Source organism: Drosophila subpulchrella, unplaced genomic scaffold (assembly GCF_014743375.2).
Source record: "Drosophila subpulchrella strain 33 F10 #4 breed RU33 unplaced genomic scaffold, RU_Dsub_v1.1 Primary Assembly Seq24, whole genome shotgun sequence".
Lineage (NCBI taxonomy): Eukaryota > Metazoa > Arthropoda > Insecta > Diptera > Drosophilidae > Drosophila > Drosophila subpulchrella.
Window position 1 is genome coordinate 1,308,951 of NW_023665550.1, and position 27,446 is coordinate 1,336,396.

General features: G+C 38.7%; 1 protein-coding gene across 3 annotated transcripts; it reads right to left on the reverse strand.

Annotated features, from left to right (window-relative positions):
* Positions 1–355: 355 nt before the first annotated feature.
* On the reverse strand, positions 356–27,023 carry LOC119559438 (transmembrane protein 164). 3 transcript variants are annotated; one of them, XM_037872538.1, is made up of 5 exons: positions 26,800–27,022; positions 12,580–12,941; positions 12,328–12,520; positions 12,169–12,269; positions 356–952 (listed from the first exon to the last, which is right to left on the reverse strand). In XM_037872538.1, exons 2-5 carry the CDS (start codon positions 12,907–12,909, stop codon positions 596–598), a joined length of 981 nt encoding a protein of 326 aa, XP_037728466.1. In that variant the 5' UTR covers positions 12,910–12,941; positions 26,800–27,022; the 3' UTR covers positions 356–595. The 3 variants fall into 3 exon arrangements, with proteins under 3 accessions (XP_037728466.1, XP_037728467.1, XP_037728465.1); XM_037872537.1 differs by having other exon boundaries at positions 596–952; positions 12,580–12,956; positions 26,800–27,023; XM_037872539.1 differs by lacking the exon at positions 12,580–12,941.
* Positions 27,024–27,446: the final 423 nt, after the last annotated feature.

Below are 27,446 nucleotides of genomic sequence, written 5' to 3' on the forward strand. Positions count from 1 at the left end.
GCAAGTAAAAAACTGATCAAGTGAGCAAAATGAGTGAGTTATCTCTTAAAAAAAAAGAGCATGTGAACATGTTCACCCAAATGAGCATTATTTACCCAACACTAGTGCAGAGGCTATAAGCGTTGACTGGTTCACCGACTCACAGTTCACTTGGTGTATGTTGTCAGATCGACCGCGTATCTCAGAGTTGCCTAACTTCTGGCGGCAGATTTGAATTTTTAATTTATTTGTTGTTCGCCATACACTTACAACTTTAGAAAACTACACTATTGTTAGTCCTTGCAGTGCTTTACCTTTTGATTTTTCATAAAAGTTAGAATCGATTTTTTTTGAACAAGTACATATATAATTTTTGTTTTTTTTTTAGAAGTATAACCTCGATGAGCATGAAAATTAGCCTTAATTGTTATTATCTACACGACTTTGTTCAACACATTCCGCTCACAGTTCTCACAAGAAATCCTTCGTGTCTCAGTACGATTGGGTTACGCAGCTAGCTTCAAAACGTGGGCCAAAGGGGCCCTACGCGGTTCGTGAATTGACGGGCACGATAGACGCAGTAGACAATTCTCGGTCCTATCGCCTTTACTGGTTACTAGTCGATCTTGGTCGTCGGCATAGTGTACTCCGCTAGAGACGCCAAGTCGCCCGCGTTATGCGGATTACCTTCGTCTGCCGACTCCTGGTTGCTAAAGCGATGCCGCATGGTCACGTCCCCATGCGATGCGTATTCGGTCGGAGTCAGCGTGTACTGACCCACCCCGCTCCTCGCCTCCTGTAAGTCACCCAATCCCTTCAGGCTGCACCGGCGGCCAAACAGCAGCACAGTGCCCTTGCTCAGCAGCGGGCACAACAAAGTCTGGTGGCAACAGGCGAACAGACGGTAGTTGGGGCCCTGGAACGGATCCGACATCGCTGCACAGAGCATGTGGTCCAGGTTGATGCCAGTGAACTGTAGAGAAGGAGGGGGTGTTAGTGACGGAAACATTATTGTCATAAAATATACATATGTACATATCACCAAAGATAATACCCTTCAGTTACAAAAATCAATTTTAACGCGTGAATCAACTGGTGAATTACAAGCGTGATGCACGCGTGACACTACATATAGACCTTTGTATGGGATGCACACTGGTCCCAATGCCCAATATTCTTGCATAAACTAGAAAAATGAAGCTACAGACTTGAAACTTGGCACACTATATAGGCCGATCGAGCCACGCCTTCCTTTGCCCCATAGAAACCAATGCACCCTGGGACAAAATTTACAAGATATCCATGAAAAATCTTCAACTTCCAAACTAAATAATGCATCTTTAACAATTATAATATATTTTCTTAATTAATTTTTAATCATTTTCAACTTGTAGGGAGCACAGTCTAACTTGGCATGTTTCCCTGATTGCCCAGTTGTGGTATTGCTTCCTGCCGGTGAAGTCCCAAAATAATATGCCCCAGTTTGGAATAGCCGTCTTTTTTCATCTGCACTGACCTCCTGCAGTCGTTTTTATGGGTTTTCTTTCCTTTTTATACTCGTTACTCGTAGAGTAAAAGGGTATACTAGATTCGTCGGAAAGTATGTAACAGGCAGTAAGTAATAAAGTGTATATATTCTTGATCAGGATCACTAGCCGAGTCGATCTAGCCATGTCCGTCTTCCCGTCTGTCCGTCTGACCGTCTGTCCGTATGAACGCTGAGATCTCGGAAACTATAAGACCTACAATACTGGGATTAGGCATGCAGATTCCTGAGATTCCTGCGCAGCGCAAGTTTGTTTTAGCAGAGTGCCACGCGCACTCTAACGCCCACAAATTGCCCAAAACTGTGGCTCCTACAGTTTTGATGCTAGAATAAAAATTTTAACTGAAATGTATTGTTCTCATCAATACCTATCGATTGACCCAAAAACGATTGACCACGCCCACTTTAACGCCCACAAACTGCCCACAAACTTCAAAAAATCGTAAGTATGAACGTGGATATCTCGGAAACTATCAAAGATAGAGAATTGGGATCTCAAATTTAGATGCCGTAGCCTTGTACGCAGCGCAAGTTTGCTACGCGAATATGCTACGCCCACTCTAACGCCCACAAGCCGCCCAAGCCTTTGGAGCCCACAATTTTCATGCTAGATAAAAAATTGTAACTGAAATGTATTGGTCTCGTCAATACCTACCGATTGATCCAAAAAATAGCCACGCCCACTCTAACGCCCATAACGCTTAAATCTGTCTACCACCGGTAGGTGGCGCAATTCAATCTCGCTTTGCTGCATGCATATGTCCATTTCCCTTAGGTCCCTTTAGCTGAGTAACGGGTATCTGATAGTCGAGGTACTCGACTATAGCGTTCTTTCTTGTTTTCGTTAAAAAAGCTAATTTAAACTACATTTTCGCAAGGTTTGAAAATAATAAACCGTTGAAGCACACTTGCGTCATTTTGCCCGATATATCGCACGAAAGCTTCTTGTTATATCGGCGTGTCGATATCGATGTCACTCGTTGTTTTAGTGACGGTACGACCAAAACACGAGAACGGCATTAAAATTTTTAAGAACACGAATTTAAAATAATAAAGTCTAAATGAAAAGTATAAGCAAAATATAAATGTTGGAAAAAGCTTTTCAATTGTCGTAGTTAAAAATAAAGGGAAGAAAACAAAAAATATAATTCAAATTATAAAACGGAAATAAAATGTATTAACAAAAATTATATAAAAAGCATTTCTAATGTCGCAAGAAAAAATATTCTCGGGTCTGAGTACTATCTCCGACATGTATGTGTGTACTTTTTTTTACTTGTACATTTCGCTAAATGGGAAAAAGGAACATAAGCACGATATATCGTAAAAAAAGTCGAAAAAGGTTCATCACCTATAATGCTGTTATCGATTAATCGAAACTATCTGACGCCATTTTGATGGCGGGATATTGCAATATTTTTAAAGGTTGACCTCCTATTTAAAATATTTCTGAGTTTCTTTTTGAAAACCATAAAGTTTTCGGAAAAAATGATTAAAACAAAAAATGTCAGTTTTGTAAATATCTTTTGTTTTTGTCTGAAACATTTTGTGATTTTTCTTATATTTTCAGAAAAAAAGCAAAAAACCAAAAATTTTATGGTATTTACCGTTATTTTCCAAGATCCCGTTATTTGCGCCAACTTTAACTATTTTTCCCGTAATCAGGACCCAAAAACACGTCGATATGGAAAGTTTGAACCAAATCGGGCGTTGAAGCTTAACGGAAGTTTATCCGCCTTTTTAAATTTTTCGTTAAATTCATGTACTTAAAAAAAAAACCAACCATTATTAGTATTGTAAAATGGTTAAACAAAGTTATAGCCTTTTAATAGTACACGTAGTATTTAGTTAGTATGCGGTTCCCATATGCTAGAAAGCTAGACAGCAAGATGTGGAGGCCATGACGTCACACTGGACAAAGCGGAATTGGAAGAAATTGGAGGACATTAACCATGACGCTTAATTTCCAAAAAATGTTATGCAGTTACTTGCGGGTATGCCTTAAAATTATAATCAGCAAATTTTAAAACCACTTTGGGAAAATGTAGAGAAATGGCAAAAGAAAGATTAAAAAAAAAACAAATGAAATTTCGGGGACCTATTGGACCAATTTTTACTAAGCAGCGTCCTCGAATTATTTTCAAATTTCTGTTTTTTTTTTTTAGATTTTTATGTCAGGAGCTAATTTTTTATTTTATTTTTTTAGGGACCTCTTCCAGGGACATTCCAAATAGTCTCTTTCCGGTATGGCAATCACAGACTACTTTGATTTTTTTATATTCTCAATCGTCTCGAAACGTGGAAAGGAGTGGTCTCTTGAGTTTTGGAAATATCCAGAAGTCACTCGGATCCAAATCAGGCGAAAACGGTGATTGCGGAACGATATGCGTCGAATTTTTGAGAAATGGTCACAAAGAACGAGTGAAATGTTAGCTTGTGTGTTCTCGGACGAATTGCTTTATGCAAACGACCCATAACGCTCAAATAATATTCCTTATTAACAGTGGTCGGAAATATACAAGATTGAGTTGTGCGGACTGTATTTAATTTTATTCTTGCCAGTTGCGAAGCCTATTTGATACTGAGTTAAAGCGAAAAAAAAGTATGTGTCGGTTTTCTCTTACATTGTTTAAGTATATACTTGTAGGATAGAGATGGCATTATGCACCTAAATATGAGAACTTGTTAAAGACTACAACCGTTTACGAACATCCCGGCCCGTCCTGAAACACAGTGTTTAAATTTGACAATATAGCAACCTCTGTGACTCATCTCTCTTGTTGATGTCTTCAATTTGACTGCTTAAACGAGGTTATCTGGTCAGGTTTCCATAACCCATTTCGGAAGTTGTTGCAGAGTAGTCAGATATTCCTTATGCCTTTTTTCCAGAATCCTTGCGTTTCCCTCCCCAATGAGGAGCTCTCGGAGGAATGAAATTCCATCATCCGCCAGGTTGGATGTGTCGATATACTTATGTTTTTGTGATGCATTTCGTCGAGGGATCGCCTAGCTCCAATGAAGTTTTTTCCGTTGTCACTGTAGATCTTGCTACGCTTGCTACGTAGGGATATGAAGCGCCGCAAGGCAGCCAAGAAGGTTTTTGTTGTCAGGTCTGTGGCAAGTTCCAGGTGTATGGCCGAGGTGACCTTGGAGACAAACATTCATTGGTGCATTCATGCATTCCTTAGAAGGATTGTACCTACATAATCGCAACCAGTATCAACAAATGGAAGGCCTTGAGTGACACGTACGATGGGTAGATGAGCCATTAGTTGTTGGGATGTGTGGTGGCGTTAACAAATGCAGGATAAACAATCGTATGTTATTCTGCTGGCTTAATTTCTCCAAATGTAAGATCTCGCGACGCCTTATCGTATGATAGACTTTGTGTCCGTTGACTAAATCGCTTCACAATGTGAACGAACCTGAGCCAAGAAAAAACTTGTGTGATCCGAGTGGATGAACCTGAGTTGCAACAGCCACTGTATCCAAACAGATAGACTTGACTTCTTCGATTCGAAGATAAGCCGAATCGTAGGTCGGTTAACTTTACCAAGTATTGATCCTTGTCCCGTTTTAGAGAAGCCACCCTTGTTTTCGCAGTCACAGGGGACACCGAAGATTTTTGAAAATAATCTTAAGCTGGATTAAAATAGGTGTCAGGAGTCCGAAAGGATCAAATATCCACGAGACGTCAACAAGACTTGTCTCTTTGTGCAATCAGGATTTGTTGCTGGGCCTACGTTGTATGACAGAATGTTTTTCCCAGGATACCAGTATAAGTCAAGAGCTTTAACTGGCGATAATTGTACATCAGCTTAATTAACTCGACTCGGTTTCAAAGTAGCTTATCCTCACTGTTTTGAAGCATTCGGGTATTCCTTTTGAGCGAGTTGTTCCAGTCCCCGGATCGCGAGGAATGGTGCACATGACGATCCTTACGTTACAGTGCACAATTGGAAATGGATGACCGTTCCAGAGAAGAGGTGCTTCTGCCTAGCTCGTGGGCATAGACAATAGACGAGATATTCAGGGTGCTGCATCCCCTTGTCGTATCTACTTTTACTGAAGATATCCCGTAACTAAGATGCGTGATGCCGACCGTGTCAGTCCGAGAGCTTGGATGCAACGCTCAGATACATAAGACAGCTCTGATCCTGTGTACAATAGGAGACCGCATGTTGGTAATTTGCTTCGTTTAAATTCCGTTATGTGTGTAGATTTTGCAGAGCCGTGTGCACGTACAGCCTTTTGGGTGCCCTCTCCTTGGGCCAAATGACTGAGTGTCACTGAGTTGTTGTTAGACGCGCTTAAGTTTCGCTCCTCCTCCTCTGCTATCTGGGCAAGATTCCCAGTAGCCAGTAGATTCGGTTTGAAATTAAGCATATAGTGATGATTTCCTTTGCATTGCCTGCACTGGTATGTAAACTAGCACCTGTTGACCCCATGACCCCATGATCAGTTGTAGCATAGTGATTTCTCCTTCACAAGTGATCGGCTCTGCACCCCAGACATATCCAGAAACTGCTGACAGCCATCAACCGCATCTAATCCAATCCAATTAAATTTTCGGCAATTCGCTCAGATTTGAATTCGCCGTGAGTAAGGAGTTAGAAATCGCTAATGTGACGTCACCATCAACATGATCAGGCGCGTTTGTTGTTGGTTTTACTGCAGAAAGTTTAGGGCTGCATCGTTTTTTGAATAAAGCCCGTTGCTGCCATTCGCACAGCTTGTATATGTCCCCGGTTGTAGGTCATTACTTCTTTCCTTAAGTATAGCTTTTGCCCTTAGGTATTTTGCTTCCTAGACCGCATTGTCGATCTCCGGATCGACATAACCTTCCACCTCCTCGTTTAGGAGCTCTATTCGTGTGACGATCTCTGTGCCATGCCAAAGCACGAGTGATGTTGCACTTGAGTCTGGCACGGCTTTTCACTAATGATTTTAATTGTTCCAATGCAATCAATTATCCTGAGAATCAAAGCACTTCAAAACTGTTCGATGGACCAGCAACATGATCAGAAATATATACGATTCAGTTGTGTGCACTGTACTTAATTTTTTTCTTACCAGTTGCAAAGCCTATTTCATACTGAGTTGAATTTCACAGAAAGACGCCGTCGTATCAGCGTTGCCAGAAGCGAAAAAATATATACATGTTGGTTTTCTTTTACATCGGTTAAGTATATATGGATGTTGTATATTAAGTATATTAAGATGGCATAAAGATGAGAGTTTATTAAAGACTGCAACCATTCACGAACAAACCAATTGGGCGGTTGGAAGGAATTCATAGTGCACAACACCACGAAAATCGAAAAACAAATTCACCTTACTTTTTGCCCACAGTAGTATTGGACTTTGGCCCGAACTTAGCGAGTGATACACCAATCGAACGGTATCGAAAAAAATTGGTTTGGGTAAAGCGCAGTGAAAGTGCAAATGTGAAAATTTAGAAATGCCAGATAAATCCTATGCTTTGTTCAAAAGATATTCCAAAAAAATATTTATGGGCTCTTTTCAAAATGAAAATTTGTTACCCTTTGTAACCGTGAAACATGCCATAATGGTTTCGGGGAAAACTTTTGCTCTAATACGCTGATAATTAAAAAAACGCAAGATTTTAAAGGCTTATAGTTTCTAATCGATTAATGCTACGAATATATGTCGCTGAAGAGGTAATTCAATGTGCTTATTATGCTGCCTTTGCTTATATACAATGTACAATAGTTTTAAAACTATAGTTCGTTTTTTTTGCCTTTTATTATTTTCTCCTCTCGATTTCTTTTTAAATTCGAGGCAATATATAATCTATTTCACTCTTTGTCAAAAAATAAACGTTTGGAAGATATTGAACGACAAAAGGGGCAACCCTGTTTAGTATAATTAACTTTTAATGATTATTTGAATACACAAAAAACTATCTATATCAAATTTTCGGACAAAATTCCTTATTAGATTTTTTCAAGTAAGCGGAAAACACGGTATGGTTTTATGGGTCTGGACTCCGGACTATTGTCGAGATTTCCTTCCACTTTTGGAGCAGTATAGCTCTTAAGATTCCTTAGCTTTTGATACATCAAACCAAAAAACTTCAAACGGGGACAGTCGCGCCTTCAGCGTACAAAAGTTCTGGTATCAACTTTTGTAACGAAAATTGTTTTTTAATTCGACAAACAATTACGATATCTAAAATTTATTCATTAATATCGCTACAAAAAAATGACCGTGTACATGTAATCAAAGTTATATTTGGACGAATTCTTGGACAACTTCTAGCACTGTGATATTAACTGACTTTTCAAAAACCTCTGATATTAAACAAAAACACCTCTTAATGATGTATAAAACAAGAGACGATCACATTACGATTTACTAAGTAAATACACTCTCTTAATTTTTCTCATTCGGTACGCATCAGCAAAATCGTACAGTTCTCGTACAGCTCGCAGGCATATTGAATTGCAGCGTGCCGAATGATAAAAATTTCGGAGCTCACTTCGATAACTTACCGATAATTTCCTTATTTAACAACCTCAAAGCTCAGATTGCTTTTGACTCGGAATACTAAAATCGAAATCGCTTTCGTCTCGATATCGAGATTAAAAAGTGAAAAGTCAAACTGACAAGAAGCGATCTCGGTTTTTTTGGTTCTTAATTTTTTAAGTATAATTATACTTATTGTACATCACTGTGGACGACAGTAACCGTAGTGACGAAGTGCGCCAGGAGACTGTGCAAAGGCGAAGCCGCAGAATTGAAAATCTACTGTGACGGATGGATCATAACGAGTTATACACCGATCGAAATGTATTCTGATATTCTTAAATTTTAATTACTAAGTCTTTTAATAAGTCGATTGGTTCAGGAGAAATTGGGGTGAAAGTGGAAAGAGTTAAGTTTAAAAGATTTAAGCTAAGGAAACCGAAGTAGCAAAATGTACCTTTTAATTGTTCATACTATTTACCGAAATATGCGTCGATTGTTATGCAATTTAAATGAGTTATAGGCCATTTTCAAATTGAAACCTGAACGTATGTTTGTCGGCTTGCCTTATTATACCCGTTACTCGTAGAGTAGAAAGGTATATTGTTTCAGGGAAAAGTATGTAACAAGTAGAAGGAAGCGTCCGCCCCCATAAAGTATATACATATATATGCGTATACGCAGCGCAATTTTGTTAAGCGAACATGCAACGCCCACTGTGACAACCACAAGCCGCCCAAAATTGTGGCTCCAACAGTTTTAGTGCTAAAAAAAAATTGTAACTGACATGTAATGTCATAATGCCTAAATCTATCTGCCGCCCACATAACCATATATTGAGATATATTGTACAGGGTGGCTGATGAAAGCCGCTACCAAAAAAAAATTAAATAACTTTTTTTCTATTTAACGAATCTGGTTAATTTTTTTTTTATTTTGCAGATTGACTTTTACATTTAACAAAAATTGATAACTGGGACACTGAAACAAGAATTGGGATTGTCCGCCGCTTGTAAACAATTTGTCCGAGCATGGGACAGTCAACAGAAGACCTTACCATCGAAACCCTTCAGTTCGAACGGAGGAAACAATCGCTGCTGTAGCTGCTGCCATACAAAACAATCCACGTGTTTCGACAAGAAGCTTATCTGCTCAAATGGGTGTTAGCAGACAGTCATTACAGTCAATTATGCACAAAGATTTGGACTTATTCCCATATAAAATTCAAATGGCCAACAAACTGAACGCTGCAGACTTGCCGATTCGTTTGGAATTTTGCCAGAAGATGCTTCAAATGGTGGAAGAGGATGGAAACATGTTGAACTGTCTTTTCATGTCTGACGAGGCCCATTTCGATTTAAACGGCAACATAAACAAACAAAATTGTCGAATAAGAAGTGCTTCCAACCCACAGATACTCCATGAGACGGAATTGCATCCACTTCGTGTCACGGTGTGGTGTGCCGTTTGATCACGCTGCATTGTCGGGCCCTACTTCTTCGAAGAAAACGGTCACAGCGTTACGGTTACTGGAGAGTGTTACTTGAGCATGTTGAGAGAGTTTTTCTATCCAGAATTACGCCGAATGAGAATTTCTTTCAACTCTGTGTGGTTTTAGCAAGATGGTGCAACTCCTCACATAGCCCAACCTGTTATGACAGAATTGCGACGAAAATTTCCCAATAAGCTGATATCCAGAAACTGCACATTCCGTTGGCCACCCAGGTCGCCTGACCTTACTGCACCTGACTTTTTCTTGTGGGGTTATTGCAAACAGGAAGTCTACAAAGCAAAACCAACAAAATTGAATGAACGAAGGCAATCCATTCGAGAAACAATTGCGGCTATTACTGTCTCAACTCACCAAGCAGTAATGAACAACTTTTTGGTAAGATGCCGCACATGCATCAACGAGCAGGGGGGGCATAAAATTTCCATTATTTTTAAAACTAATTAGGCTATGTTTAATAAAATTGAATGAGCTTTAACATGAATAAAAGAAAAATGAATTCCATACACTGAAAAAAAAATGATTTGTGTTTCTTAATGTAGCAAAATTCATCAGCCACCCTGTAGGTGGCGCATTACATTGTTTCCACAACTTTTTGAAAAACCCACTAGTTTAGCGGAAAAAAAAGCTAAGCGCCTTATGCTTAAGACATGTTTAAATGGCACTGAATTTTTTCCAAAACTGGATAGTCGAGAGTCGCCACCTACCGGCGGTAGACAGACTTAAGTGTTATGGGCGTAAGTGTTATACCCGTTACTCGTAGAGTGAAAGGGTATACTAGATTCGTCGGAAAGTATGTAACTGGCAGAAGGAAGCTTTTAAAAATTTTAACTGTTCTCATCAATACCCATCGATTGACCCAAAAAAAGTTTGCCACGCCCACTTTATCGCCCACAAAACGCACACAAACTTCAAAAAATCGTAAATATGAACGTGGATATCTATTAAAGATAGAGAATTGAGATTTCAGATTCAGATTCCGTAACTTTGGGTGCAGCGCAAGTTTGTCACGCGAATATGCCACGCCCACTCTAACGCCCACAAACCGCCCAAGCCTGTGGCGCCCACAATTTGGCATGCTAGATCGACTCGGCTAGTGACCCTGATCAAGAATATATATACTTTATGGGGTCAAAAACGCTTCCTTCTGCCTGTTACATACTTTCAGACGAATCTAGTATACCCTTTTACTATACGAGTAACGGGTATAAATACTTCCAGAACTTGTAAGCATTTGAGATTCCTCAATTCTTGACGTTTTACACATGATCAAAAAATTGTCGTTTAGAAGTTATTGAGCGGCAAAAACTAGAACTCAGTTCAGAGAAAAATATTCTTCGGATTTATTTAAATGTGCCAAAAACTATGCATCCCCGAATTGTGGAAGATAATAACTTTCTTGTACAAGATAAAAAAGTTTAGAATTAAGGTAACAATAAATAACACTGTGAAAATTTTTTGGGGCTTTAAAATGTAACTATAAATCAAAATAAGCCAAAGCTCATTTAGGATTCTCTGGCTTAGATCACGATTGGGTATTATTACAGTGCCTTAAAGTTAGAAGACAATTAGATTAATATTTGCGATATCTCTTCAACCGATTTCACTTTCAAGTTATTGTAGGTATGGACAAAAGGAACTAAAATGACAAAACAGCGGTCGGCACATACCATCACAAATTTGCCATGCATTAGCGCGCAGCTCGCTGAAGCATGACGTTTTTTAGCTTTGCACAAGATTTCTGTCGGTCTGCGACGCCGAACCTCTGCCGCATCAGCAAAAAAGCGCTGAGAAAAAAAGACCCGAATACCCGCGCTGAAGTCACACGAACATCTACGTCATTCGTGAGCGAGCAGCGGCTGGGCAGAACAATTCCCTATGCTTACTTAATAGGGCGGTGCCGACCGCTGATCTAGGGCGTTAAAAATCGAGAAATGTAAGTATTTGTTCGTTAGTACACTTATAAAACACACTTTCTAAATTTTTGCCTATACAGTACTTGACTTTTCGAAAGATTCTTGCAATCGTCACTAGTTTATAGTTGTCCAAAACGATAGCTTTAGAACTGAGAGACTAGTTTGCGTAGTAACCGACAGACGGACGGAGAGAAGGACAGTCGTACATGGCTATATCGAGTCGTCTCGGGGTACTGATTAAGAATATGTAAGCTTTACGGGGTCGGAACGTCTCCTTCACTGCGTTGCCAACTTTTGACTGTAATCATTATACCCTCTGTAAGGGTATTTTATTTATATATCATATAGCTGCCATAGGAAAGATCGTGAAATTGGTGGGAAAATAATATGAAACAAATTATAGCTTCGGTGTTTTTTAACATATAACCTTCTACGCTTGGAAATAACATTTTTTATTTAGTTCTGAATTTGGAATTTAATTTTATCAAAATCGGACGACTATATCATAGAGCTGCCATAAGAACGATCGGAAAATTGGTGGAAAAATAATATGAAACAAATTATAGCTTCGGTGTTTTTTGACATATTATCTTATACTATTGGGAATATCATTTTTTGTATTTTTAAATTTAAAAATTATATCTGCAAGGGTATACAAACTTCGGCTTGCCGAATTTATCTTCCTTTCTTGTTTTTGATGTGAAAATGTTCTGTTCATGACCACTTACAATAGAGAGCGGGGAGAGAAGGACGAAGTGGTAAAATAGCATGAAGGCTGTACCAATGTGAGACCAATGAAATTCCCTGAGGTCCTCCACAGTGTACGCTCCTGAGAAAAAAAATATATGACTAAGTTTCAAACCAAGCTCCAAGTGTCTTATAATTACCGCTCCGAATAATATAAATTGGGATAATATAGAGGAGTGCGTGCTGGATCCAATACGTGGCCTGCTCGAAGGGATATGTGCGACCCTCAACCTCGGGAAAAAGAAAGGCCAGAAAAGGGCCGTTGAGGTTGCTCATCTGAATCCGAAAGAGCGCTGTCGTCGTCTTCGTGGGCTTGGCAGCCAGGAGAAAGATCTGTAAGAATTATATAAAACATTAATTTCAGTATGCAGACCACATGAAACATTTTTAACCTGCAGACACGATTGCACGTGGCATGGGTTTAGGGCGAAAATCATTGACTGCCCGGAGAGTTTAAAGCCCATCTCAATGCCGAAAATCATGGACAAAGCGATGAGGAAGAAAAGCCTCGTCGGACTGTGTGGCTTCTGAATCTCGGAAAGTGGTGGCAGTTTAATTGGCGGCAGACGTTGCCAAGAGCGGTGCATTATAAAGATGAAAAGGGTGGACAACAGTATCGTCTCCACCCAACGCCGTCTGTCTGTCATGTAATTGATACATTCTGGCCCTGTAGTCCTCGGAATGTCATCGGATATGCCTGCAACTGCCCAGTCCCATCCCATTTTATGGCGGTATTATCTGCGATTTCGTTTTCCTGACAATTAAAATCCTGGAATTTACTTACAATTTAACTCATGCTTGTATGATTCTTTTTAAAAAAGGCGTCTTTAAATTTTGTAAACTCTTACTCTTAAAAATATTTTCATATATGCATACATAGTTTCCAATCCTATCGGATGGTAATTGTAAAGTTTTTTATTTGCTTTTAGATATCTTCGGGATAAAGATCGTATAAATCAGTGCTGCCAGCAGTCATCTTAAAACAAGAAAGAAAGTTAACTTCGGCAAGCCGTAGCCGAAGTTTGTATACCCATGCAGTTATAATTATTAAATTTAATTCGAAATTCCGAAAAACACAAAAAATGATATTCCCAATAGTAAAAGATAATATGTCAAAAAACACCGATGCTATAATTTGTTTCATATTATTTTTCCACCAATTTTTCGATCGTTCCTATGGCAGTTATATGATACAGTCGTCCCATTTTTATAATATTAAATTCGAAATTCAGAACTAATTAAAAAATTTTATTTCCAAGCGTAGGAGGTTATATGTTAAAAACACCGAAACAATAATTTGTTTCATATAAGCAGCTATATGATATAGTCGTCCGATTTTGATAAAATTATATTCGAAACTCAGAACTTTGCGTAGGAGGTTATGTGTTAGAAAACACCAAAGATATATTTTTTATACCCGTTACTCGTAGAGTAAAAGGGTATACTAGATTCGTCGGAAAGTGTGCAACAGGCAGAAGGAAGTGTTTCCGACCCCAAAAAGTATATATATTCTTGCTCAGGATCACTAGCCGAGTCGATCTAGCCAAGTCCGTCTGTCCGTCTCTCTGTCCGGATGAACGCTGAGATTTTGGAAACTATGTGAGCTAGGCTATTGAGACTTGGCGTGCCTGAGCTTCTTACGCAGCGCAAGTTTGTTTCAGTAGAGTGCCACGCCCACTCTAACGCCCACAAACCGCCCAAAACTGTGGCTCCTACAGCTGGCTGAAATGTATTGTTCTCATTAATACCTATCGATTGATAAAAAAAAAGTTTGCCACGCCCACTTTAACGCCCACAAGCCGCTCACAAACTTCAAAAAGTCGTAAATATGAACGTGGATATCTCGAAAACTATCAAAGATAGAAAATTGGGATCTCAGATTTAGATTCCGTAGCCTTGTACGCAGCGCAAGTTTGTTACGCGAATATGCCACGCCCAGTCTAACGCCCACAAACCGCCAAAGCCTGTGGCGCCCACAATTTTCATGCTAGATACAAAATTTGAACAGAAAATTATTGGTCTCTCCAATACCTATCAATACCACTCTAACGCCCATAACGCTTAAATCTGTCTACCGCCGGTAGGTGGCGCATTTCAATCTCCCTTTGCTGCTTGCATATCTCCATTTCCCTTTGGTCCCTTTAGCTGAGTAACGGGTATCTGATAGTCGAGGTACTCGACTATAGCGTTCTTCCTTGTTCCTATTGAAATTATTGCGGAATCAAGAACCACATGCGTGAAGGTCCGACTGGGAAATCTCAACATGCTAGCTCTTATAGTTTCCTGATGGACGGACATGGGCATATCGACTTGGCTAGTGATCCTGATCAAGAATATATATATTTTATGGGTTCGGAAACGCTTCCTTCTACTTGTTACATACTTTCCGACGATTCTAGTATAGGATGTGGTGTAGGTGGGTATTCTGTGCCAAGTGCAACTCGTTGTCATCAAAATGTTGCAGCAACAAAGAGTGCTGCCACGGGTTCTTGAGTGCTAAATATACAATCAAACTGAGCAGGCACTGGTCTGCCGGCAAAGAGAAAAAAATTAACTTATAATAATGCCAGCGTTCACAGTTTCCGCAGCTGTCTATTGGCCATTTGCCAAGGGTCAAAACCCAAAGGCTGAGGCATTTAGCAACGGTGTGCATCCAGATCGGGGTAACTGCATTTTGGGCTATGTAATTTGAAGTACACTTTTGAGCGCGTGACCGCAAACAGGCTATAAATAATCAGGGCACAAAATCAGGGCCTACAAAGTGCAAGTGGAGGGAGGGCTATAAATAGAACAAGCAAGGTGGTCGGCTAACAACCGCTGACATTTGCCTTTTATTGTTATGAACACGAGGGGTAAACTCAAAATGAAATTTACCCTACTGTTTTGGAAATCAATAAAATTGATTTTTATAAATTCTATAAATGTATTTTTAAAGTCAAGGAAATATACTCTTAATCAAGAAAGCGTTACCAAAAACTAGAATCGCCCTAAAAACAATAAAAAATGTCATTATGTCTAGAATTTATTTACTGAAAAATAGAAAGCTTTTGAAAATACTAAATTGTTTTGGAATACCTTTTCTAAAATTATTTACCATAACCCTAAATGATTCTAACCCTAAGCCAGAGTCGATCAGATACCCGTTACTCAGCTAAAGGAAGCAAAAGGGATATGTAGATATAGAAGCAGCAATGCGAGATTGTAAAGCGCCACCTACTCGCGATTTTAATATATGGTTACGTGGGGGCATATTTAACTAAAAAAATTTAAAAAAAAAACATTTTTAATTATATAAAATTTTTTATAAATTATTTTAAACAGTATTAAAACTTGTCTTTTCTGAGCCTTAACATAAACCTTTTTTTTATTTAACTAGAAAAACGAGATATTGATATAAACAAAATAAAACAAGGGAGAACGCTATAGTCGAGTACCTCAAATATCAGATACCCGTTACTCAGCTTAAGGGACCAAAGGGAAATGGAGATATGCAAGCAGCAAAGAGATATTTAAGTGCGCCACCTACCGGCGGCAGACAGATTTAAGCGTTATGGGCGTTAGAGAGGGCGTGGCAAATTTTTTTTTAGATCAATCGATAGGTGTTGACGAGGCCAATACATTTCAGTTAAAATTTTGTACCTAGCATAAAAATTGTGTGCGCCACAGGTTTGTGCGGTTTGTGGGTGTTATAGTGGGCGTGGCATATTCGCGTAACAAAATTGCGCTGCGTACAAAGCTACGGAATCTAAATCTGAGATCCCGATTCTCTATCTATGATAGTTTCCGAGATATCCACGTTCATACTTACGATTTTTTGAAGTTTGTGGGCGGCTTGTTGGCGTGGCAAACTTTTTTTTGGGTCAATCGATAGGTATTGATGAGAACAATCCATTTCAGCTTAAATTTTTATTCTAGCATCAAACTGTAGGAGCCACAGTTTTGGGCGGTTTGTGGGCGTTAGAGTGGGCGTGGCACTCTGCTGAAAACTTGCGCTGCGCAGGAGTCTCAGGAATCTGCATGCCTAATCCCAGTATTGTAGCTCTTATAGTTTCCGAGATCTTAGCGTTCATACGGACAGACGGACAGACTTTTACTCTACGAGTTACGGGTATACAAATATTCAAATCAGTTAATTTCTTAAATTACTATTTTCATAGTCTTAATTCAGTCTATAAGTCATTATAAGCCAGGAACCGCCCTAAGAGGTTTTAACTGAAATAAACTGTAACTATACTTAATAAATGGAAAAAATGTTTTAATTTTACAAACTTACGATGAGTACGAAAATAGGGAATCTAAATCTGAAATCTCAACTCTCTAGTTCTTATAGAGTCCGAGATCAAAGCGTTCACACGGACAGACGGCCATGTCTAGATCGATTCGGCTAGTGATGCGGATCAAGAATATATATTCTTTATGTGGTCGGAGACGCTTCCTTCTACGTGTTATTTTCTTTTCCCCGAAGACAATTTACCATTTCACTGTACGAGTAACCGGTATAAAATTATAAATATTTTTGAAAAATAGAAATATTTGATTTTCAAGACCTGTCTAACCAAATGACTCAATTTCAGAACTTGTCAGCGGCCGGGCTGCTCCATCCGTAGCGCAGACGGTTACAGCGTTTGGGTAGAAATCGATATGACGCCGGTTTGAGTCCCAATGTCAAACTTTTTTATATGTTTTTTCATTATTTTTTATACATTGCAGAGGGCATAATGATTTCAAAAGAAGTTTGCAACGCAGTAAAGGAGACTTTTCCTGCCACTAAACGAGTTAATCTAGCCATGTCCGTCTGTCCGTTTATACGCAAACTATTCTCTCAGTTTAAGAGCTTATAGGATGATTCTTTCCCATAAGTCGTATTTCTATTGCAGGTAGTATTCAAGTCGCAACGAGCCGGACGGACCACTATATCCTATAGCTCCAAGAGGAATGAAAAAAAAAAATGTTTTTACAAAATGTAAAAACAAATACAATTTTGACATATTAAGTTCTACTTTTCGGAATATCATTATTTTAATACTACAGAGCTTCGAATAAAAGTTTAAAAACATATGACGACTTTATTAAACTGCTGCCATAGGAAAGATCGGATAATAAATGTCAAAGTAATACAAAGACCGTTATATTTCGTTTTCGGTAAACGTATACTGTAGTAAATTAAAATGGAACATTATCTTAAAATTTCTGTAATTAGTTTTTAGTTTTCTAAAATCGGACAGCTCTATACATACAGTGCTCTCTCACCTGCAAGGGTAAATAAAACTTCGGCTTACTGAAACTAGCCTTCTTTCTGTTTGTCTTTATTGATGTTTATACCCGTATAAACTATACTAGATTCGTCGGATAACCGATGAGATTTCGGAAACTACAAAAGCTAGTATGTTGGGATTTGGTATGCAGATTCCTGAGCTTCTTGCGCAGTTCAAGTTTGTTTCAGCAGGCTACCACGCCCACTCTAACGCCCACAAGCCGCCCAGACCAGTGGCGCCCACAATTTTCATACTAGAAAAGAAATTTTAACTGTAATGTATTGGGTTGGCAAGAAAGTCATGTCGTTTTTTTTCAATATTTTCAAAGATGATTTATTTATATCAGGACTTATAATTAATCAATTATGTATTGGCCGTTTTGTTCGACCACTAATGACCATCTCTCGGGCAGCTGCATAATTCCGCGCTCGAAGAACTTTTGGTCTTTTCCAGCAAAGAATCGAGACAAGTGGTTTTCGACAGCCTCATCTGAATCAAAGTTTTTACCATTCAAAGAGTTTTGAAGAGAGCGAAACAAATGGTAATCTGAAGGTGCTAAGTCCGGACTATAAGGTGGATGTGGTAGCACTTCCCAATTCAGCTCCGTTAATTTTTGCCGAGTGACCAAAGATGTGTGGGGCCTAGCGTTGTCATGGTGAAAGACTATACCCTTGCGATTAGCTAGTGCCGGCTCCTTTTCTTTAATTTTTTCCGCCAAATTGGATAGCTGGCGACAGTACACATCTGAATTGATGGTTTCATTCCGTCCCAGCAGCTCAAAGTGCACTACACCCTTCCAATTCCACCAAACAGACAGCATAACTTTCCTCTGATGGATATCGGCCTTTGATGTGGCTTGGGCTGGCTCATCTTTCTTGCTCCATGATCTTTTTCGTTGGACATTATTGTAAACAACCCACTTTTCGTCGCCAGTAATGATCCGCTTCAAAAAAGGATCGTTTTTAATCCGTTGCAGCAGAGAATAGCAGATGTTGATACGCTTAGTTAGGTGAATTTCCTTTAAGTTATGCGGAACCCAAACATCGAGCTTGCTTACGTAGCCAAGTTTCTTCAAATGGTTTTCAACCGTTGTATGCGACACACTGAGCTTCTCTGACATCTCCCGCGTTGAATAGCGCCGGTTTTCATCCAGCAAAGCCTGAATTTGTTCGTCAAAAACGGCCGATGGTCGACCAGAACGTGGGGCGTCTTTAACTCCAAAATCTCCAAGCCTGAATTTGGCAAACCAGCGCTGACATTGGCGATCACTCATGGCATCTTTACCATACACTTCGCACAATTTTTCGCGAGCTTCGACCGCTTTTTTTCCTTTTCGGAAGTAAAAAAGCAAAATATGCCGAAAATGCTCACTTTGGTCCTCCATGTTTAATTTGCTATAGCTTCCACAAATGTTATCGAATAATTACCAAATTTTCGTCGATAGTACCTAAGACAATAAGCTTTAAAACGATACTAAAAAGTGTGACCCTGGTGCTCGATTAGTCGTAAATAAATTAGATTAAAAACGATTACTAAAAAAAACGACATGACTTTCTTGCCCACCCAATATTAGTCTCGTCAATACCTATCGATTAACCCAAAAAAAGTTTGCCACGCACACTTTAACGCCCACAAATCGCTCAAATCTGTATGGCCCACAATTTTCATGCTAGAAAAAAAATTGTATCTACCATGTATTAGTCTCGTCAATACCTATCGATTGACCCGCAGAAAAATTTGCCTCACTAACGCCCGTCACTCTTAAATCTGTCTGTATGCTATATTGAGACAGCGGGTAGGTGGCGCATTTCAATCTCGCTTTGCTGCCTGCATATCTCCATCTCCCTTTGGTCCCCTTAGCTGCGTAACGGTTATCTGATAGTCGAGGTACTTCCTTGTTTTAATGAAAAATGTTCGTATCACCTTGTTAAACGTTCAAATTCATTTTATAAGTTATACATATAGAAATTTAACCATTTATAAAGTCGTAGTGTTCAAGATCTTCTTGAATTATATGGCTACACTTAATATAATTTGCATTAAAATGCATTAATAGATACCTAAAACGCGAATGTTCTGTACGTTCTACAAGTTGAATTCACATGTCTTCGCTGCTTTCAACACTTACATATGTATATACCGTGCTCGGTTTGCCGATCTTAATTTAAGTGCGACATTGGCCCAGTAGGTACCCTGCAGTTCCACAATTGAGTATAAGCGCCCAATCATCACGAAGTCGTCGCCGGCAGAGCTGACCGCAACTGCGGCAAAGAGACGCGCTCTCAGTCGGGGTCCGCAAAGAGAACGAACAAAAAGTACTTTTGGGCTCTCCCTCTCTCGCCATGTCTCACCTTGAAAAATGCGGGTGAAGGCAAGGAGGCTCAGCAATTAAAATATATAGACTTTTGTGCACCCTTGCCTTTTAAATAATGCGACATTTTTTCGTAAATGTTAAAGCAATTAATTAAAATAATAGGTTTGGGTTTTAAAATATTTGTATTTCTTAAAAAAATGTATATGTTTATTAATATTATATATTTATAACGTTTTGCATAGTCGGATATGTCTATAAATACCCTGCTTTTATGTGCAAGGTGCATAGACCAAACGGGACATGCCAAAAAAAACAGAGCAACAACGGATTAGCAGAACCGTCGAAGGCAGAAACCAGTGGTTTAAAAGTGATACCTTTACGATTCCGAGGTAAGTCTGTCGCAGACCAATATTTATTTAAACAGTGAGAGTAAAAACAAGTTAATGTATATTAAAAAAAAGGAAAATACAAGATTCCCAAAAAAACACGTGGTGGAAAAAATAGCTGTGAAAAATATTACTTTTTGACGTGAAAAAAACAAATAAATAGCAAATGAATGAATCTGTGAAAAAATTTAAAAATCTCATTGAGTGCAGTTCCTAGGCAGCAAAAATAAGAGATGCTTGTTTTTATAACTTATGTTTGTTTGTATTAATTAATTGTTAATTAAATCACAATTTTTATTTTTGTGTACGTAAACAAATAAAAATCTCGAACATCTCTAGTTTTAAATTTTCCCTGGAAAAGTGTTATCTTTTCTCCGCATCTGCTAAATAAATAAATGTTTTAATAAATAATAAGAAAATACATAAATAATGTGTGGTATATTTTTCTTAATAATTTAAAATAAAATAAATCAAGTGACCGAAAACAAAAGTAAAAGCGAATTTCTTCTCGATATTTTTTTAATTTTCTTATATTTTTAGAAAATCTAATGGTAAATTTATTAAAAAATGGCTAAGGCTAATTCGTTCCATTTTAAGCATATCATCCGAGGAACTTGTTCTGTGCCAAAACGTGGAGGGGGGACAGAACCAAAAGAAGCTGAAGGTCTACCAAAATATCGACGAATTTTGTTTTGGAAAACAAAACAAAAAGATGAAATCGCTCACGTGGAGACCTCGGAGCCTCCGGAAGAGGCGATGCGTTGCGTAAAAAAACTGAACTGCTCAAAAAAGAAGGCAACTCAGATCCCAGATGCTGGCGAGGAGGTGCCAACGACCCCGATAACACCGGGAACCCTCGTGCCCAAGCAGCAAAGCGAGATTGAAATGCGCCATCTACCGGCGGTATACAGATTTAAGCGTTATGGGCGTTAGAGTGGGCGTGGCAAATTTTTTTTTGGATCAATCGATAGGTATTGACGAGACCAATACTTTTCAGTTAAAATTTTTTATCTAGCATGAAAATTGTGGGCGCCACAGGTTTGTGCGGTTTGTGGACGTTAGAGTGGGCGTGGCATATTCGCGTAACAAACTTGCACTGCGTACAAGGCTAAATCTGAGATCCCAGTTCTCTATCCTTGATAGTTTCCGAGATATCCACGTTCATACTTACGATTTTTTGAAGTTTGTCGGCGTTAAAGTAGGCGTTAAAGTGGGCGTGGCAAACTTTTTTTTGGGTCAATTGATAGGTATTGATGAGAAAAGTTCATTTCAGTTTAAATTTTCATTTTAGCATCAAAACTGTAGGAGCCACAGTTTTGGGCGGTTTGTGGGCGTTAGAGTGGGCGTGGCACTCTGCTGAAACAAACTTGCGCTGCGTAAGAAGCTCAGGAATCTGCATTCAAAATCTCAATGGCCTAGCTTTTATAGTTTCCGAGATCTCAGCGTTCATTCGGACGGACAGACAGACGGACATGGCTAGATCGACTCAGCAGTGATCCTGATCAAGAATATATATACTTTAAGGGGTCGGAAACGCTTCCTTCTGCCTGTTACATACTTTCCGACGAATCTAGTATACCCTTTAACTCTACGTGTAACGGGTATAATTAAATATAACTGAAATTTTATTTGCTGCTAAGCGCTCAAAAGGTGCTGAACGTGTGCTTTTTGTGCTGCTCAAAAAAACGCTCAAAAGGGGTGCTCAAAAAGTAGTAGTTTGTTCGGTCCTCGCGCGGAAGACCCGGTATCGATCCCGCTGGCGGACATATACAAATGTAATGTAAGTTTTTTCAGAAAGATAAATTATTAAATAATTAAAGTTTTGTTACATTTCCCGTCCGCCTCCCCCGCAGCTCTTACTTCTGTAACCGCAGGCACATGCGCGCCAATACATGTAATTTTACCAACATTTAAGAAACTTTAACATCATAATATACATACAAGACTAAGATTCCTGCATGTGTATATATACAAATGTATAAGGAATGAACATGTTCTTTTCTTTTAGAAAATATTTCTACCTTTTAGAAAAGCTCTTCTATAGGGGTGGTCAAAAGTACTTTCACAAAACAAAAGTTAAATATACTAATAATTTGAACTTACTTCTTGTTAACTTTGGCATCAATGGAAAGGTAATTTAAATGCCGTTAGAATGATACAATACATTTCTTAGCCCATTCAGTACTTATTGAAAAGGACGAATTTGTGTGAAAATCTACTTTTTCAACTTTTTTCTCGTCATGAAAACTTAAATTTTTTGATGCAAAAAGTTTCTTTTACATTGACTTGATTGACTTTAGGGCTAATTTTATTTTGAGTATAGGTTTGCTTAAAACATGCAAGGCCGAAAGCTTTCAGTAAACAGTGAAATTCAGAAAAAGGTAACGGGCTTATAAGGACCCTGTTTATAAGCATTTGTCCCATACTGTCAACCAATTTGCCATCGTCCTAAGAATGAGACCGCCCTTAAATTAAGAAAATGATTCCTACTTCAAGAAAGGAAAGCTCTGAGTGTTAAAAAAAATCTGCTTAAAAAAATTTTGTTTTGGTTGGTTTTTCTAAAATGTCAAATTTGTATCTTATTTATGAAGATTTTTCCCGAGCAGATGCTATCAACACTTTAGGGGGAAAATCGCCATATTACATACAACAAAACGTTATAAACTATGAAGAACGCTATAGTCGAGTACCTCGACTATCAGATACCCGTTCCTCAGCTAAAGAGACCAAAGGGATATGGAGATATGCAAGCCGCAAAGCGAGATTGTAGTTCGCCACCTACCCGCTATCCCAATTTAACAATATGTGGGCGGCAGACATATTAAAGCGTTATTGGCGTTCAAGTGGGCGTGGCAAACTTTATTTACGGCCAATCGATAGGTATTGACGATTCCAATACATTTCAGTTAAACATTTTTTCTAGCATAAAAACTGTAGGCACCACAGTTTTGCGCGGTGTGTGGGCGTTAGAGTGGGCATGGCACCCTGCTGAAACAAACTTGCGCTGCGCAAGAAGCTCAGGAATCTGCATACCAAATCCCAACTTTCTAGCTTTTGTAGTTTTCGAGATCTATACTATCTAATCTTATCTATTTAATCAAATCTATATACAATTAAAAACAAATAGAGCATCAAAGCAATAATCAAAAAAAATTTGATACAAAACCGCACTGAACACAGACAAATCGTGAAACGAAATGACGCTCGGGCGAAAAATAGTACCGTGGGTCAATAGGGAGACCCGACGAATTTTCAGAAATAAAGTAACGGCAAATTATCGTGACCCTTTATTGCGTCAGCGTTGTTTTTTGATTTCCTGTTAGTTTTATTTTCAACTTCTTAATGTCATTTGAAAAACAGTTTTTTTTCCCAATAACTTTCTTTTTGTAAAATGTGTTCTATCGTCTTTTTATCGCCCAGAAGTGTCTCAGAGGGGATACTTCTTTGCGATCCCGACCCTTTTTAGGGTAGGGCAAGAAAGAGAGTCTGATTTTTGGAGACTTCCCCTTTTTTTCTTTGTCTTATTATCTAGTGTTATTTACCCTTGCTCGCAGAGTCGGTACTCTGTGTTTTCGTTAATCTCTCTTCTTGCTAATATGCCTTAGAAAAGCGAAACAAAACAAAAGCGCGTAAAGGAAAAAGTCATGACTTCGTTCATTTTTTCGGCGATAACCGATGGAAAACAAGCGTTTTATTATATTACTATATATTAAAATCTTATATTTATTTTCACTATTATTAAGTGACTGCCTGAACGACCCTAACATATGTTTTCGCAAGGCGAAACAATAAACTCAACATATTTAATGTAAAAAAAAGAAAAAAAAAGAAGTAAATTCCGCAACCAGAATTCTAAAAAATGTAAAAAGCTTCTTTTACCATTTTTAATAAAGACATTTTATATTTTGTCAAACATGAAATCACTAAGGACACTAAGGTCTCTGTTAGAAAGAAGGGATAGAACAGATTTTATGGCAGACAGATGGTGCTCATAAATTATTAAATCAGAGCCAGGTGGAATATAGGAACATGTTACAAAAATAGATATGGATTGCAAGGAAACTTTCACACTAACAAATTCAATTTCGTTATGGGTATCAAAGTAAATTTTTTCAGATGTGAGGCTAGTGGTAACGGCAATCAGCACACCGCCTCCCCTACGTGAGGAGCGATCGGTCCTATAGGCATTAAAGTTATTTGACAGAACTTCAGAGTCAAATATCTCTGGTTTCAGCCAAGTTTCCGTAAAAGCCAAAATATCTGCAGTAAATGCAGAGGAGTCAACATAAAGCTTGGGTAGCTTCATATTTAGTCCCCTAACATTTTGATAAGCCAAAAATAAACTTTTTAGTTTTTTGGCGCAGTGGAGGGTCTGTTATTTGTTCTCGGTTTATTGGGTACAAATTCTTTATTACTAAATCATCATTAAGCCAAAAGCTTTCAGAAAGTAGTACCTTAAACACATCAGGCGGTGCAAATATTTTAAAAGAGGATATACTACGAGCGTATGAAAATCGAAATTGTTCAACTGAAATATTCTCGGATGGGAATTTTTCACGTATAAATTCCAAAACATCCTCAGATGTAGTATCTGGGGTGAACCTAGAAACAAATAATTGCTTCCTATGAGGAACAACTGACAGTTTCTTACGTCCCCCAGCAGCAGATTGAACCACACTAAGCTGAGAGCCAGAATCGGTTCCTACTGTACCTATAGGTGCACCGTAGCCGGCACTGAAGATTTTTTTACCACCAGACTTCGAGAAACAGTGACTCCACCTGAATCAGCTGTATCCCTAGGCGCAGTTGGTTCGCTTACCCCAGTGTCGACAGAAACTGCTGCAGCTACCAAGTTCGGATTAGGGGAGGATACCGTGACCGTGTTAACTGCCGCTAAGCTGGCTTTTTTGCGTTTAGGCGACTCAGTTAGTAATTTTTTATTATTAAATTGGGCACAAACGGAATTGAACCCCTCATTGAGCTGTTTAAAAGCACCTGAGAGATTCAAAAGGCTGTCTCGAGTCTGCTTCATAAAGCCGCTCATCTCAACAACCATTTCCTTGCAGGATCCACATGACCACATGAGACCAGAATTCAGATCAATGAAGTCTTTGACTCTGCCAGTAAATCCTGCGCATTTAACGTGCATCATCGATTCGCAGAGCCAGCAGAAAATAAAAGGGTCTTTAGTCGAAGCCGAAAGAGTACAATTTTTCTTACAGCAGACAAGAGCCTTTTTAGGAGATGAAATAAAAATAAAATAAAATATGAAAAATACCTTAAGTAAATTTGGCACTGGGATCAAATTCCAAAACCACAAAGGCACAAAACACGAAAAAAAATAAGAGCGCGAGATCGCGTTTTAGTTTAAATGTAAGAGAGCACGAGAGAATAAATCTTCTATCGACTGAGCGTTGCTTGTGGGACACTGACAACTTTACGCACGAACAGTTACAATGTAAAGCAAGCAAGAGAGAGAGAGTAAGAGAAAAGCACTCCAAAAATCTACCAGAAAATCGGCAGGTTCCAAGAGAGTTTAAACTACAGTTGTAACATAGAGCGGGAGAGAGAGTGGAGATAAAAAGAGTTTTAGCAAGATTAGTGAGTGTAAAATTACACTAACAAAGCTAGGAGATTAAACAAATCTAATAGAAATGTTAAAATATCTATAACCACATACCCGTTTAATGGGGGATCAAGTCAAAAACACTAACACAACTATTAGGCTACGCTTTGTTAAAAAACAAACACAAGAAACTCGCAAAAAATCACCGAAAAAGACAAAAACTCAGAGCACAAAAGTAAACACATCTGTTCACAAGCGACGCTAAATCGACATATTCCATTTAAATGTCAATATGGAGTGTCATGCGTGAGTCACGCGTGACAGCCGAAGTGTCACCGGTGATTAACGGGTGAAAACTGATTTTTTTGAACTGAAAGGAAGTCTTACATTTCATTGTTTTTGTGTGGGCACCACTGATTCCAACGTAGAGCAACAATTCTAGAAAAATGTATGTTATTTCAGCAATCATTTCTTATTTGAAGGGCAATTGCCTTTAATAACAGAAAAATCGCCCAAGATTTAAGAAATAATCGACCCAAACGTAAGGCAAATGCATGCGTATTTTTAGAAAAAATTGCCTTATTTTGTTACTCAACCGCATTAACCCCCGTTTTAGGGCGTTTTACCGTAAAATTTCTTTGAGTGTGGAGTTCCAAAAAATGCCGGAGCATATTGATTTAATTTTACCATTTGCAAGAGAAAATAATAGATAAAAATTGTATTTAGGAAATCAGTTTAAATGCCCGACGCCCATGTTCATATTTATGTATGTACATTGTACATTGTACACATGTACTAATGTATGTATTTCCTATGCTGATGGGTATGGGAATATTTCCATTGATTTTGGGGAACATATTGTAATCGCTCTTCGGGTTCGGCTATTCCTTAAAGTATTATAGGTATAAAATTCGATTTCCCGGTTATCTTTGTTGAGTCATCTGACAACCAGCTTGCAAGGAGCCCATAACGATAAATAAAGTTTTTTAATCAATTTACAACATATTTGTTTCCATAGTTACTGGACATTTGCGCAAAAATAAAAAAGAAAAGTTCGTCTGCGACATCCGATTCGACTTCACATCAGTTACCTATAGTTCCTTTGGCTGCCAATGCCACGTGGTCTAGTGCACACCACGCTTATTTTCTGCGACGAATTGCTGACGCGCTTTTGACACTGTTGAGCAAAAACTACGGCTAAAAGACATTTGCTGTTAATTCGTATTCCTTTTTTAATCACATTTCTGCTGTATATCTGCATAAAGCATGCAAATTAGGGGTTTTTGCTTGGCGGCTGGCTGCAAGCTACTGAGGCTTTGAGTTTCGTTGCCCCTTGTTGTCCTTGGGGCGAGCTTTTACTTTCTTCCTCTCGGCGCATGCGTTTCCGAGCTTTTCCACTTTTATACTCTCGCTTAATTAGGCGCCAAAATATTGTACCGGCTGTTTTCGGCCGGGGGGTGCACCATATGATATTCAACCATACGCCAAATGTGTACATACATACATAAGTATGTAAGTATATGTAGCTGGGACCGCGGACAGTCGCAAATTGGATTATGGAGAATGGCAATTGTTGAGGGCGCGAGCACCCAAGAAAAGATAATAGCCTAATAGGAATATTGGGGCGGTCCACATTAATTTTGGACCCTTGTGTAGCCAATTAATATTTTTAAGCATATCAATTTGGTATTAATCACATATCAAATTTGTGACAAAATTGTGGTACTTTCCAATATCA

What these genes read in the sequence shown, in the direction of transcription:
- LOC119559438 (XM_037872538.1), bottom strand. Translation starts at nt 12,909, where the DNA reads ATGGGATGGGACTGGGCAGTTGCAGGCATATCCGATGACATTCCGAGG. An exon ending in ACGTGCAATCGTGTCTGCAG is followed by an intron (nt 12,521 to 12,579) that starts GTTAAAAATGTT and finishes TAATTCTTACAG; the next exon opens with ATCTTTCTCCTGGCTGCCAA. An exon ending in TTCTCTCCCCGCTCTCTATT is followed by an intron (nt 953 to 12,168) that starts GTAAGTGGTCAT and finishes CCTTCTCTACAG; the next exon opens with TTCACTGGCATCAACCTGGA.